The 13,215-nt window shown below is 56.3% G+C and overlaps 1 protein-coding gene across 2 annotated transcripts in view; it reads right to left on the bottom strand.

Annotated features, from left to right (window-relative positions):
* Nucleotides 1–652: 652 nt before the first annotated feature.
* Nucleotides 653–13,215, bottom strand: part of AHCYL2 (adenosylhomocysteinase like 2) — a 63,744-nt gene continuing 51,181 nt past the window's right edge. For both annotated transcript variants that reach the window (XM_030261572.4, XM_030261573.4), the window contains exons 8-17: nucleotides 12,674–12,790; nucleotides 10,248–10,311; nucleotides 9,348–9,436; nucleotides 6,982–7,052; nucleotides 6,762–6,856; nucleotides 5,417–5,515; nucleotides 4,770–4,838; nucleotides 4,611–4,689; nucleotides 3,902–4,022; nucleotides 653–2,993 (exon numbers count right to left, since the gene is read on the bottom strand). In XM_030261572.4, coding sequence (XP_030117432.1) covers nucleotides 2,987–2,993; nucleotides 3,902–4,022; nucleotides 4,611–4,689; nucleotides 4,770–4,838; nucleotides 5,417–5,515; nucleotides 6,762–6,856; nucleotides 6,982–7,052; nucleotides 9,348–9,436; nucleotides 10,248–10,311; nucleotides 12,674–12,790 — 811 coding nt within the window. In that variant the 3' untranslated portion in view covers nucleotides 653–2,986. The remainder of the gene's footprint in view (nucleotides 2,994–3,901; nucleotides 4,023–4,610; nucleotides 4,690–4,769; nucleotides 4,839–5,416; nucleotides 5,516–6,761; nucleotides 6,857–6,981; nucleotides 7,053–9,347; nucleotides 9,437–10,247; nucleotides 10,312–12,673; nucleotides 12,791–13,215) is intronic.

The raw sequence follows: 13,215 nt of genomic DNA, 5'->3' as shown, positions 1-13,215 counted from the left end.
GTCCAGAACGCTGCCATGGGGGAGTTTTGGGGTGTCCCTGGGGCAGCAGGGCGGCAGGGCGGCAGCCGGGGTGTCGGAGGTGCCCGTGGGGTAACGGGGGGTGGCCATGGATGGGCCACCGGCAGGGCCGGAGGTCCCCGTCCCCAAGGCACCCCAAAGCAGCCGGCCAGTCGGGCTGTCCGAGCCCCGTTTTGGTGCCAGGCAGCTCCCGGGGCCCTGGAGCAGGATTTCCATTCCCACACCCAGTAAGGGCATCATGCGGATGTTTTTGGGGTGACCGCGCAGGTTTGTGGCCGGGGAGGTACCGAGTGCCCGATCTCGGTGCCCCTCATATCCCACATCCCTTCAGAGCCTCTGGAGAATGGAAACCCCAAAGGTCGGCTCGGAATTTCCCGCTCTGCAGCGGGGCAGGGCGGGAGCTGATAACGGGATTGTTCCAGAGGAGATAACGGCACCGGGATCGCTCCCACCGCTTCCCAAGGACACACCAGCCCCGGAGCCGCTTCCCCAGCTGGAATTATCTGGAAACAGGAGCTCAAGGCTCTGGGGACAACCCCTCCCATCCCACCAGCATCCCTGATCCCTCCTTGTCCCCCTCCGCCCCAAAATCCCGGTCTGCCCCCGCCTGACCCCAAGGACGCTCAGGAGAGGCTGAGTTTTCCAATGTTTTATTTGTGTTTTGAGATTACAGAGTCTTTATTGCTGATCTAATACAATCACTCAGACATTAATATTTAAAACATCCTTCTGAAATGTTACGGTTGCGACGTTTTCGTTTCCTCACTGCTGATGACGAGTTTTGTCTTATTATCTCTAAAGTTCAGAACAGAATTAATTTCCTTTATGCGATTTTGCTGGTGTTACCTAAAATCTCCTTTTTCCTAAGTCTTGAAAAATGTGTTACATTAAAAAAAAAAAAGAAACCAAACCCCATTACACGTTTAATTTAGAGATGATCATAGGATATGATTCCAGGTTGATTAGGAAAAAAGCCAAGCGAGCCAAAAAGCTTTTACAGGAGAAGCAGAACATGGAGAAGAGCTTTAAAAATCGAGGTGGGAAAAGCCAGTTGGGATTTTAGTATTAATATATATATTTTTTTTTTCCCTTCCTATCTACCTGGAAGATAAAAGGAGGTTAGAACGGGGCACGAAGGGATCTGGGGCTGTGCAGAGCAGGCACAGGGCGGGAGGCAGCTCTGGCCATGAGAGGGGTCAGGATGAAAGGGGCTTTTCCAGGGGGAAGTGGCTGTGCTTGGGTTGGGATGGGAATTCCCGTTCTTCCCAAAGCTGCTCTGACCCCACAGCTGCATCTCCCCTGGGCCAGGAGCAGCTCCCAGAAAACAGCAGGGGCTGCCAGACCAGGATCCAGCTTGGGGAGAAAGACTTGGGTGTGATGTTTCAAACAGCTCAGGGGATTCTTCCCAAAACACCTCAGGATCTGGGTAAAATGAACGAGCAGAGATCATTTCGAGTCTGTGGTTAGCCATCAGTCTACTGGAAGCTTCTCGAAGCCTGAAGGTCTCCTCAAGGCCTTGGCAAAGCCCTGACGCCTTCCCAAGGCCTCTTCACGGTTTCCTCAAGCTCTTCTCAAGGTTTTCCTTCCTGATTTTGAGAGATTTCAAAGAGAAACTTGGAATAAGCCGGCACATGGGAAGGTTTGCGACTTGTGGCCAACCTGACTCCAAATCTCCTGAGAGCCGTGGGAAGGACGCGAGGCCGAAATTCCCCCGTTTTCCCTTCCTTGTGCGTGAACGAGCTGCCACAAAGAAGTTCTCCATGATAGCAAAGAAGCCCAGGAGGACAAAACACGGATCTGCAGCCGATGAGAGACTCGGGAGCCAACAGGGAGGACAGAGGCTTCTGTGCTCACGGGGCTGGGCAGTTTTATTTCAGCAGGATCGTGTTCTCCACGAGGGACGGGAGTGACTCCGCGCAGACAGCGGCCCTTGGGACGTCACCTTGCTAAGGGTCACGCTGTCCTGGGATAAAACAGGGAACTCTGGCAAATTTATTCTCCATCAGCTCTGACACGTCGAGGTGACCAAAGAGTTTCAGTGATGCTGAACTCTCCCCTGGCACAGAATCCGTGGGGGTCGCTCCGGCGGACGTCTCATCCATTCCAAAGGGGAATTCCAGATTCATACAAATATGAGCAGAAAATAAAACTCCGAACGTTTCCAATGAGAACTGAAATTCAGCTGGAGAAGAACCGTCTGAATGACGGGCGGCCGGGCGAGCTCTGCTTGGCGTGGCAGGAGCCGCCGGGCGCGTGAGCAGCATCGGTGGGCGAGGAGGCCCTTCCAGCGGCGCAGGCAGGGCGGGTTCCCTGCTCCAGCCCCGCCGGGAACATGACTTTGGTTGATCCAGAGAGGTTGGCACTGGGAATGACAGCAGCAGGAAAACGCCGCGGGGCTGTGGCCAGGGGGGCTCACCCCGGGCTGGCACTGAGCCTTGGGCACAGCTCCGGGCGGTGCTAAGGCGAGGTTCCCCCGCTGGGCACGGCCCCGGGCACTTCCAGGGCACACGGAGAGGTTTCTCCACTCCTGAGGCAGCTCCAGCTGGGCAGCAGCACCCGGAGCCCACCAGGATTTTGGCTCCGTTGCCAAACCGCCGCAGATTCCCTGGCTGCCAGGCCGGGTGAGCAGGGATAAGGGACTATTCCACGGCTCGATTCCAGCAGCTTCCTCCTCGCCTTCCCCCTCCTCCCAGCCCCGAAAAAGAACGAACCCAAAGAGGAAAATGAAAGGAACGGAAAGAAAATCCAGCGTCTCCCAGTCCCGCGGCAGGACGAACACCAGTGGCAGAGGCCACATGAACAGTATCCTAATTTAATAAATAAATAACCTAAAACACACTGTCGACTATGGCAGCAAGCCCGGCTCTAGCGTGGGAAGCTTGCGCGGTTTCATCCTGTACAGTAGTTGAGAAAGACTCGGGTGCTTGTCGCAGTTCCTGGCGATTCTCCGGGATGCGGCGGCAGGAACTCAGTATCTGGGAAAAGAAGGAAAAACGGGGCTTTGGTGAGCGGGGAAGGGATGAGGAGCTGCCCAGAGACGCCAAGGACAGAAATGGTCGAGGAAGGGACTCGGTGCTCGCCGCCCCCGAGGTGCCCACGGGGAGTTGGAGGGGTTGTGGCTCCCCCTCAGTGCAGGGAATTCCCGAGACCCTCAACGATCCCAACCTCTCCAGGACAAACCTCGCTCCCAGCAAGGCTGAGCTATGCCAGGCACCAAAACCAGGCACAGGGAATTCCTCCACAGCCCAGGGAAGCACCAGGATTTTGCAATGAAAAAAAAGCTCAGGATCTGGGAAAACCCAGTAATCCCCAAACTGGGAGTGTTCTGGTGCTCTCTGCCTGCCAAGAAAATCCCTTTTCCTGCAGGAAAAGGATCTTGGCTTCACCCTCCCAAGCAGATCCACTTTTGTGCAAAGCCATTTCATTTTCACAGTGGAAATTCAAGGCAGCGCTGGCTAAAAAATGTGGAGAGGGAAGCGATCCAGGGGCTCCTACTGAAAATTATTATTATTTTGGGGATCTGCCCAGCCCGTGCTCAGGAAGGAGCCGTGGAGCTGAGCCCGTGGGAGCAGCCCCAGGGCTGAGGCTGCTCTGTGCCACCTCATCCTCCGTCAAACTTTAAAAATAAAGCTGCCACCGAGCCCGGTGGCACCGCGCTGGCATCTGCCACGTCTGGGTGACAGCTGCTGCCACGCACAGAGGGCTCCTGTCACCGTTCCAACGGTGTCTGTCTGAGCAGAGAGACCTGGGAATCCTCTCCGGGTCTGAGCGGGGTTAAACCCCGTCCCCTCTGCCCCCACAGGCATCCCCCATGCGGGGCAGGGCCGGGAGGGGACAGGAGGGGACAGGAGGGGACAGGAGGGGACAGGAGGGGACAGGGCACCTGTAGTAGTTGGGTTTGAAAGGTCCGTTCTTGTTGAGCCCCAGGTACTTGGCCTGCTCGTCCGTCAGCTCCGTCAGGTGCGCGTCGAAGGTGGGCAGGTGCAGGCTGGCCACGTACTCGTCTGGGGGAGGGCAAAGGACTTGTCACAACCGGGCACGGAGGCCACAGCGAGTCCCCCCGGGCTGAGGCACAGCCCACCTGACGTCTCTGGGAGGTGTCACCTCAGCTGAAGGTGAGGAGAAGCCAGCCCTGCCTCAAAAACCCCAATTCCCACCACAGTGTGCCCAGGGTGGCTGTGTGCTGGGGAGGGGCTCTGCTGTGGCCCAGGGCCCCCTCCCAGCGGTGACAGTGACCCAGGGCCACCTCCCAGCGGTGACAGTGACCCAGGGCCCCCTCCCAGCTGTGACAGTGACCCAGCCAGGCCCAGGGCCACCTCCCAGCTGTGACAGTGACCCAGGGCCACCTTCCAGCTGTGACAGTGACCCAGCCTGGCCCAGGGCCACCTCCCAGCTGTGACAGTGGCCCAGGGCCACCTCCCAGCTGTGACAGTGTCCCAGCCTGGCCCTGGGCCACCTCCCAGCGGTGAGGGTGACCCAGCCAGGCCCAGGGCCACCTCCCAGCTGTGACAATGGCCCAGCCTGGCCCAGGGCCACCTCAGAGCCGTTCCAGCCCAAAAGCCACGAGGAGAAGGCGGCAGGAACATGGTTACCCATTTTTTTAGGCAGCAAGTACACATCCTGCTTGTAGCGGCCCTCGGGAGCGTTGTACAGCTCTATCAGAGCCAGGGCCTGCGGAGAGGACACGGGGGTCAGGGGCTGCTGTCCCCCAGAGCAGGGCCTGCCCCCAGCCCAGCCCAAGCCCCCCTCACCTGGGTGGTGGCCGTGATGGACAGGACGAAGGTGGGCACGGTGGAGCAGCTCAGGTTCAGCAGGCGGCCCTGGGAAGCAGAATCTGGTTGTTAACAGGGCACCAAACCCGGTTTGTAACCCCACAGGAGGGACAGGGACCGCTGGAGGAAGGTGTCCCTGCTGCTTGTCACCTGCAGCGAGCCCCAGGGTGTGGCTGCCCTTAGGAAGTGGAAATCTCCCCGTGGGGGATACCCTGGAGTGGGATGAGTTAAAACAAGGGGGTTTTTCTTCATCCCAGGAACCCACGGGGACCTTGTGGCTCTGCACAAGTCCCTGCCAGGAGGGGACAGCCGGGGGGTCGGGCTGTGCTCCAGGGAACAGGGACAGGAGGAGAGGGAACAGCCTCAGGCTGGGCCAGGGGGGATTTTAGGGAAAATTCCTTCATGGAAAGGTTTGTCCAGCCCTGGCACAGCTGCCCAGGGCAGAGGTGGAGTGCCCATCCCTGGAGGGATTTCAAAGCCCTGTGGATGTGGCGCTTGGGGACGTGGGGCAGTGGTGGCAATGGTTGGACTTGATGTATTCTGAGGTGTTTTCCAACCTAAATCTGCGATTCCACGATTCCCTGAGCCAAATTCCACCCCTCAGCTGCAATTCCTGCTGCTCTCACCTCTGCCAGCAGCACGATCCTCTTCCCGTCGGGCCAGATGACGTGATCCACCTGGGACCTCACGCGCTCCCAGGTGAGCTCGGGCGTGCGCAGGCTGGCCTGGAAACGGGGAAACGTCACAGCAGCAGCAGCAGAGCCACCCCAGGAGCTCAGAAACGGGATGGGAAGAGGCAGAACCCCCTGCCAGCACCCTGGGATTGTCACCTCCCTCGGACCCAGCCCAGCCCCCAGAGTGACACCGCTGGGATGCACAGAATGGGCTGTTTGTGTGAGCTCAGCACATCAAAGCTCCACCACGAGCGTCCAAGATCTGGTGAGGAGGATTCACCATCACCCCAGACTGTGTCACTCAAAGTGTCACCCCAAACACCATTGCCCCAAAGCACCATCACCTCAAAACACCATTATCCCAAAGCCCAAAACACCATTACCCCAAAGCACTCTGACCCTAAAAGAGCTGCCCCAAAGCACCATCACCCCAAACACCACTGCCCCAAAGCACCATCACCTCAAAACACCATTATCCTAAAGCCCAAATCACCATTACCCCAAAGCATTCTGACCCTAAGAGTTTCCCCAAAGCACCATCACCCCAAACACCATTGCCCCAAAGCACCATCACCTCAAAACACCATTATCCTAAAGCTCAAAACACCATTACCCCAAAGCACTCTGACCCTAAGAGTTTCCTCAAAGCACCATCACCCCAAACACCATTGCCCCAAAGAACCATCATCCTAAAACCCCAAAGCACCATCACCTTAGAACACCATGATCCCAAAGCACCATCACCCAAAACACTGTCAGCCCAAAACGGCATCAGTCTAAAACACCATCACCCTAAAACAGTCACCCCAAACACCATATCCCCAAAACACCACCAGTCCAAACACCATTAACCCAAAACTCCATCACCCCAAACAGTGTCACTCAAAGCACCACCACCCCAAACACCATTGCCCCAAAGCACCATCACCTCAAACACCATTATCCTAAAGCACTGCCAGCCAAAATCACCATTACCCCAAAGCACTCTGACCCTAAAAGAGTTGCCCCAAAGCACCATCATCCTAAAACACTGTAACCCCAAACACCATCACCCCGAAACGGTCACCCCAAACACCGTTCAGCCCAAAACATCATTATCCTAAAATACCATTACCCCAAATGCTGTCACCCCAAAACACCACTCAAAGAACCACCACCCCAAAACACTGTAACCCCAAAGCACCACCACCCCAAAACACCACGACCTCAAAGCAGCACCGTTCTAAAACACAGTCCCCTCCCAGCACCATCACCCCAAAACCCCGTCACCACCCCAAAGCCCCGCAGCCCCGCTCACCACGTCGATCTCGGTGTTGGAGTGCCCCATGTTGCAGACAATGCAGCTGTTCTTCATCCTGTCCAGATGTTCCCTGGTCACCACGTTCTTGTTCCCTGCCAGCACCAAACCCGGATAAATTCCCTGTCCTGCCCCACCTCCGGGGCTGTCCCCCAGCCCCACGCTGGGACGGGGCCGTTTTGGGGTGTGGATCCCCTCTCCCACCCTGCTGGCCCCGTACCTGTGCAGGTGATGACGATGTCCACCTGCCTGATGACTTCGTTGAGCTTCACCAGCCGGAACCCGTCCATGCTGAGAGCAAAAACAGGGACTAAGCGACCCCAGATCCCCATTTTATCTTCCTGATGGACCACTGGGAGTTTCTGGGGTCATCCTGGAGGGTCTGGGACATTTGTGAGGAGAAGTGAGAAGGGATTTTGGGGCTTTCCTGTGTCCTGTCAGGGCCTTCTCATCTGCAAACCTCAATTCTTGGCCCTGATGGGTTTTTTAGAGCTGTTCTTCCTGCAAGGAACATCCAGGAGCTGTGGATCCGCTCAGAATCCAGGTTGGGATGGATTTAGAGCATCCTAAAAAACTCCCCAAAGCTGTGGGTGCCTCTCACCACCCCAAAATCCTTATTTAGGCACCTGCAGAACCCTCAGAGATGCTGAGCCCCCGGCAGGCCTGCCCTGCCCTTCCCAGCAAGGTGAGCTCTGGGATAACAAGTGCAGGGTGGGTTTTTTTGGGATTTGTTGACAATCCTCCCCAGAGCTCCTTCCTGTGCCTCTCACAAGCTGCAAAATCGTAGTTGCTAAAAAAAAAAAAAGGCATTTTTTTGTGCTGCATGTCCCCGTTTCCTGAGCTTTTTCCCCACTGCAAACTCCTCCTGAGAGGGGCCACGTGCTGCTGCTGCCTCGTGTGGGGCCAGGGAAGGGACTGCTGGATGAAGCAACCCAGAAGTTCATCAGCTCTGCTAATTAGAGCTCGTTAGTCCCCTCACCATAACACACTGGTGAGGAGCAGGCTGAGGGCTCTGGGTGTTTTTGGGGTCCCACATCTGGGGATGCACAGGGAGGATCCAAACCCAACTGTGGCTGGAGGGATCGAGGTCAGGTCTCAGGGGGGGCTCAGCCTTTTTTGGGGTGTCCCGGTGCCAGTGAGGCTCCCAAACACCCCCAGGCTGAGGTGTGGGAACAGGAATGCTCAGGGAGATGAGGGAATGCTCAGGGAGCTGAGGGGATGCTCAGGAATGTGGGGGGATGTTCAGGAACGTGGGGGGATGCTCAGGAACATGGGGGGCTGCTCAGGGATGTGAGGGATGCTCAGGAATGTGGGGGGATGCTCAGGAATGTGGGGGGATGTTCAGGAATGTGGGGGGATGCCCAGCTGAGGGGGCTGGGGGGCTGCATGGGGAGGTTAGGGGCTGCTCAGGGAGCTGAGGAGATGCTCAGGGAGCTGAGGGGATGCACAAGAAGCTGAGGGGATGCTCAGGAATGTGGGGGGCTGCTCAGGAATGTGGGGGGATGCTCAGGGAGGGGAGGGGATGCTCAGGGAGGGGAGGGGATGCTCAGGAATGTGAGGGGATGCTCAGGAATGTGGGGCGATGCTCAGGAATGTGGGGGATGCACAGCTCAGGGCAATGAGGGGATGCTCAGGGAGCTGAGGGGATGCTCAGGAATGTGGGGGGCTGCACAGGAATGTGGGGGGATGCTCAGGGAGGGGAGGGGATGCTCAGGGATGTGGGGCGATGCTCAGGAGTGTGAGGGGATGCTCAGGAATGTGGGGGGCTGCTCAGGAATGTGGGGGGATGCTCAGGAACGCAGGGGGCTGCACAGGAATGTGAGGGGATGCTCAGGAATGTGAGGGGATGCTCAGGGAGCTGAGGAGATGCTCAGGGAGCTGAGGAGATGCTCAGGAATGTGGGGGGATGCTCAGGAACGTGGGGGGCTGCTCAGGAATGTGGGGGGCTGCACAGGGAGGTGAGGGGATGCTCAGGAATGTGAGGGGATGCTCAGGAATGTGAGAGGATGCTCAGGGAATGTGAGAGGATGCACAGGGATGTGAGGGGATGCACGGGGAGCTGAGGGGATGCTCAGGAATGTGAGGGGATGTTCAGGAATGTGAGGGGACGCACAGGAATGTGGGGGGATGCTCAGAGAGATGAGAGGATGCTCAGGAATGTGAGGGGATGCTCAGGAATGTGGGGGGATGCTCAGGGAGGTGAGAGGGTTCACAGGAATGTGGGGGGCTGCACAGGAACGTGGGGGGATGCTCAGGGAGCTGAGGGGATGCTCAGGAATGTGGGGGGCTGCTCAGGGACGCGGGGGGCTGCTCAGGAATGTGAGAGGATGCTCAGGAATGTGGGGGGATGCTCAGGAACGTGAGAGGATGCTCAGGAATGTGGGGGGATGCACAGGGAGTTGAGAGGATGCTCGGGAGCTGAGAGGATGCTCAGGAATGTGGGGGGCTGCACAGGAACATGGGGGGCTGCCCAGCTGCGGGGCTGGGGGGCTGCTCAGGGACGTGGGGGGCTGCTCAGGAACGCGGGGGGCTGCTCAGGAACGTGGGGGGCTGCCCATCTCCGGGGCTGGGGGCTGCTGCCCTTACCAGGCCTGCAGGGCGCAGATGGGGTCGATCTCGGTGACGTAGACGATGGAGCCCATGGCCTTCAGGGCAGCACAGCAGCCCTTCCCCACCTGCAGAGGGACAGAGCTCAGGGCACTCACAGCCACCAAACCCCCCTTGGAGCACCCCCAAACTCAGGCCTCCCTAAAAACCCCAATGGGTTTGGCCCCAGGGGTTGTTTTCCCCCAAAACATCCCAAATTCTGGAATGTACCACAATAAGAGACTCCAGTGATCCCAGGGAACGTTCCAGAGCCTCCTGCAGCCTTTGCTCCACTCAGGAAGCTTTAGGGGTAATTAACCCTGGAGGGTTAATGAGCTTTAACCTTTGCCCAGCGCAGGCAGTGCAGGAATCCAGGTTAAAATGTTCCCAAAAATGTCATTATGGCAGGAAAAATGGACCCATTGCAGCTGCTGGGACATTCAAAAGGTTCCAGTAGAGCACCCACTGAACTGGTCCTGAGAAAAACTGGGAAAACAGGAATATTCCCATGTGGAGAGAGGGTGGGTGAAGGGATAAAGCAAGATTAATTCTCTCTTGACCACACTGGAATGCCCAGAACATCTGCAGAACCTCTGATTTTAGTAAAATCAGATTAAATATAATATTAAAATTATATAAGTATGTGTTGTATCATTATTTGGGCACGCCAATATCCAGATATTAAAGATATGAAGAATATTTAATGCATTTTTTAAAAGATTCAGCTTTGGCATCTCTTTAATAATAAAGAAATGAAGAAAACTTTCAGTTTTTGTCAAACTCCTGCGGTTTGGAGGGTCCTGCAGGTGCAAAGACCCGAGGGTGGAGGAAGCTGTGCTGATTTTACACAGGGAATTCCCAGTGGAAAAAGGGGAAAATTGGGAAAATGGAGCCCCTTACCTCCCCATAGCCACAAACCACCACCTGCTTCCCTCCAAACATCATGTCTGTGGTCCTCTTCAGGCTGAGGAAAAAGGAAATAAAACCACAATTAAAGGTCAAAATTCCAGCCCAGCACTAAGAGCTGCTCCAAGGATGGATCCCACAGCTGGATCCTGCATCCCTGAAATTCCAGGGGAAGAGAAAACCCCAAAAGCACCTAAAAATTCCCTTTTCCTTTTGGAAGGGTGGGGGTTCTTTTGTTCTTCCAACAAAAGAGGATGGAATTTGGGTTTGGAGCCCTTTTTCTGCTGATTTTTATCCATTTACCCTTTGTTTTGACACTCCCAAAATACTGAAAATCCTCTCCAGAATTACTTTAATCTTAATTTTTGTTGTCAACCCCAAATGCCCCCCAAGGAAGAGCCCCAGGAGCAGCAGGGGAGTGGGAACTCCTTGCCAGAATCCCAAAAGCAGCTCCCCCTTCCTCTGGCTCCCTTCTTCTCCCTCCCTGAGCGTGTCCTACATTCCAGGCTATTTTTAGCTCTGGAGTAAATAGGTTAGCAGTGCAGGGAAGGTGAAATTCCCTCCTTTTCCCAGGGAAATCCACCTAAAACCCACAGCAGCTTTAAGGCACCTCTGCTCTCATCTGCCCTGACCCCATCTTCAATTCCTGCACCAGGCTGAACCCAAATCCCAGTTTACTCTTCAAGGTGTTTCCATGGAATCCCAGGAATTTTGGGGTTGGAAAGAACCTTAAATCCCATCCCATCTTATCCCATGTCCGTGTCCATCCCCCTGTCCCAGCCTGGCCTTGGACATTCCAGGGATCCAGGGGCAGCCCCAGCTGCTCTGGGAATTCTGCTCCCATATTTCATCCCCCTCATTATTCCCATTCCCTGTTCCTTGGGAGAGGCTGCTGCACACCCCAAATTCACGGATTGTTCATGGATTGTGCCACAAACGATGTCACAACAAGGACAAAACCTGTCCCAGCCTCGCTCGGCCATGAAGGAATTTGGGGCTGGAGGGACATGGACACACAGTTCCATGAAAAGAAAGGGAATGAAGAAGAGCTGGAGAGAAAAAAGGGATAAAGAGGGGAAGGAGAAAGGGCAGGAAGAGTCACACAAGGGACACGGGCGGATTTTATCCACAGGGGAGAGGGACAGGACAGGAATTCTGACAGGAACCAGAGGTAGGGAAGGATTTTATTCTCCTCTGACACACCAATTGAGCTGAGATGATCCAAATGGCAGCACAGCAGGGATCTGTGGGATTCCTCCCCGTTCCCCCTGGGATTCCTCCCCCTTCCCTGTGGGATTCCTCCCTGTTCCCATGAGGATTCTTCCCTGTTCCCACGAGGATTCCTCCCCATTCCCTGTGGGGATTCCTCCCTGTTCCCTGTGGGGATTCATCCCCATTCCCTGTAGGAACTCCTCCCTGTACGCTGTGGGATTCCTCCCTGTTCCCTGTGGGATTCCTCCCTGTTCCCTGTAGGAATTCCTCCATTCCCTGTGGGGATTCCTCCCCATTACCTGTGGGGATTCCTCCCCATTCCCTGTAGGAATTCCTCCCTGTTGTTCCCCATGGAACTCCTCCCCATTCCCCATGGGATTCCTCCCCATTCCCTGTGGGATTCCTCCCCGTTCCCTGTGGGATTCCTCCCTGTTCCCATGAGGATTCCTCCCCGTTCCCCATGGGAACTGCTCCCCATTCCCTGTGGGATTCCTCCCCATTGCCAGTGGGATTCCTCTCTATTTCCTAAAGGAATTCCTCCCTGTTCCCTGTGGGATTCTTCTCCATTCCCCATGGGATTCCTCCCCATTCCCTGTAGGAATTCCTCCCTGTTCCCTGTAGGAATTCCTCCCCCGTTGTTCCCCATGAGGATTCCTCCCCATTCCTTGTGGGATTCCTCCCTGTTCCCTGTGGGGATTCCTCCCCGTTCCCATGAGGATTCCTCCCTGTTCCCTGTGGGGATTCCTCCCCATTCCCTGTAGTAACTCCTCCCCGTTGCTCCCTGTGGGATTCCTCCCCATTCCCTGTAGGAGTTCCTCCCCATTCCCCGTGGGATTCCTCCCCATTCCTTGTGGGATTCCTCCCTGTTCCCTGTAGGAATTCCTCCCAATTCCCTGTAGTAACTCCTCCCAGTTCCCCACAGGAACTCCTCCCCATTCCCCATGGGATTCCTCCCCGTTCCCTGTAGGAATTCCTCCCCATTCCTTGTGGGATTCCTCCCCATTGTTCCCCATGGAACTCCTCCCCATTCCCTGTAGGAATTCCTCCCCATTGTTCCCCATGGAACTTCTCCCTGTTCCCTGTGGGATTCCTCCCCATTCCCTGTGGGATTCCTCCCCATTGTTCCCCGTGGAATTCCTCCCCGTTCCCTGTGGGATTCCTCCCCATTCCTTGTGGGATTCCCCCCGTCCCCGCGGGGTCCCCCTCACCCGTCCAGGATGGACTCCCGGCAGCAGTAGAGGTTGTCGAACTTCTGTTTGGTGACGGAGTCGTTGACGTTCATGGCCGGCACGCAGAGCTTCCCCGCCTTGGAGAGCTGGTACAGCCTGGCACGGCACGGAACGGGCATTATCCACGGGAATCCACCCCTGCCCTCGGGGCTTTGGGATGGAAAGGGCCCTAAAGATCATCCTGGCCATGGGCAGGGGCGCTGGGCACTGTCCCCATGTCCAGCCTGGCCTTGGGCATTCCAGGGATCCAGGGGCAGCCCCAGCTGCTCTGGAAATTCCTCATTCCCAAAATCCCATTCATCCCTCTGGCATGGAGCCATTCCCTGTGTCCTGTCCCTCCAGCCTTGTCCCCAGTCCCTCTGCAGCTCTCCTGGAGCCCCTGGAATGTGCTGGAAGCTCTCCCTGGATCCTTCCCTTCTCCAGCATCCCCCTGCTCAGCTCTGGGCACAGCCTTGACTCCCCACAGCAGGAAAATCACTAAAAATGGATTTAAACACCTCAGTGTGGCTCTTCTTTTCAAG

Source organism: Taeniopygia guttata, chromosome 1A (genome assembly GCF_048771995.1).
Source record: "Taeniopygia guttata chromosome 1A, bTaeGut7.mat, whole genome shotgun sequence".
Lineage (NCBI taxonomy): Eukaryota > Metazoa > Chordata > Aves > Passeriformes > Estrildidae > Taeniopygia > Taeniopygia guttata.
This window is presented reverse-complemented; position numbering and strand designations above follow the sequence as displayed.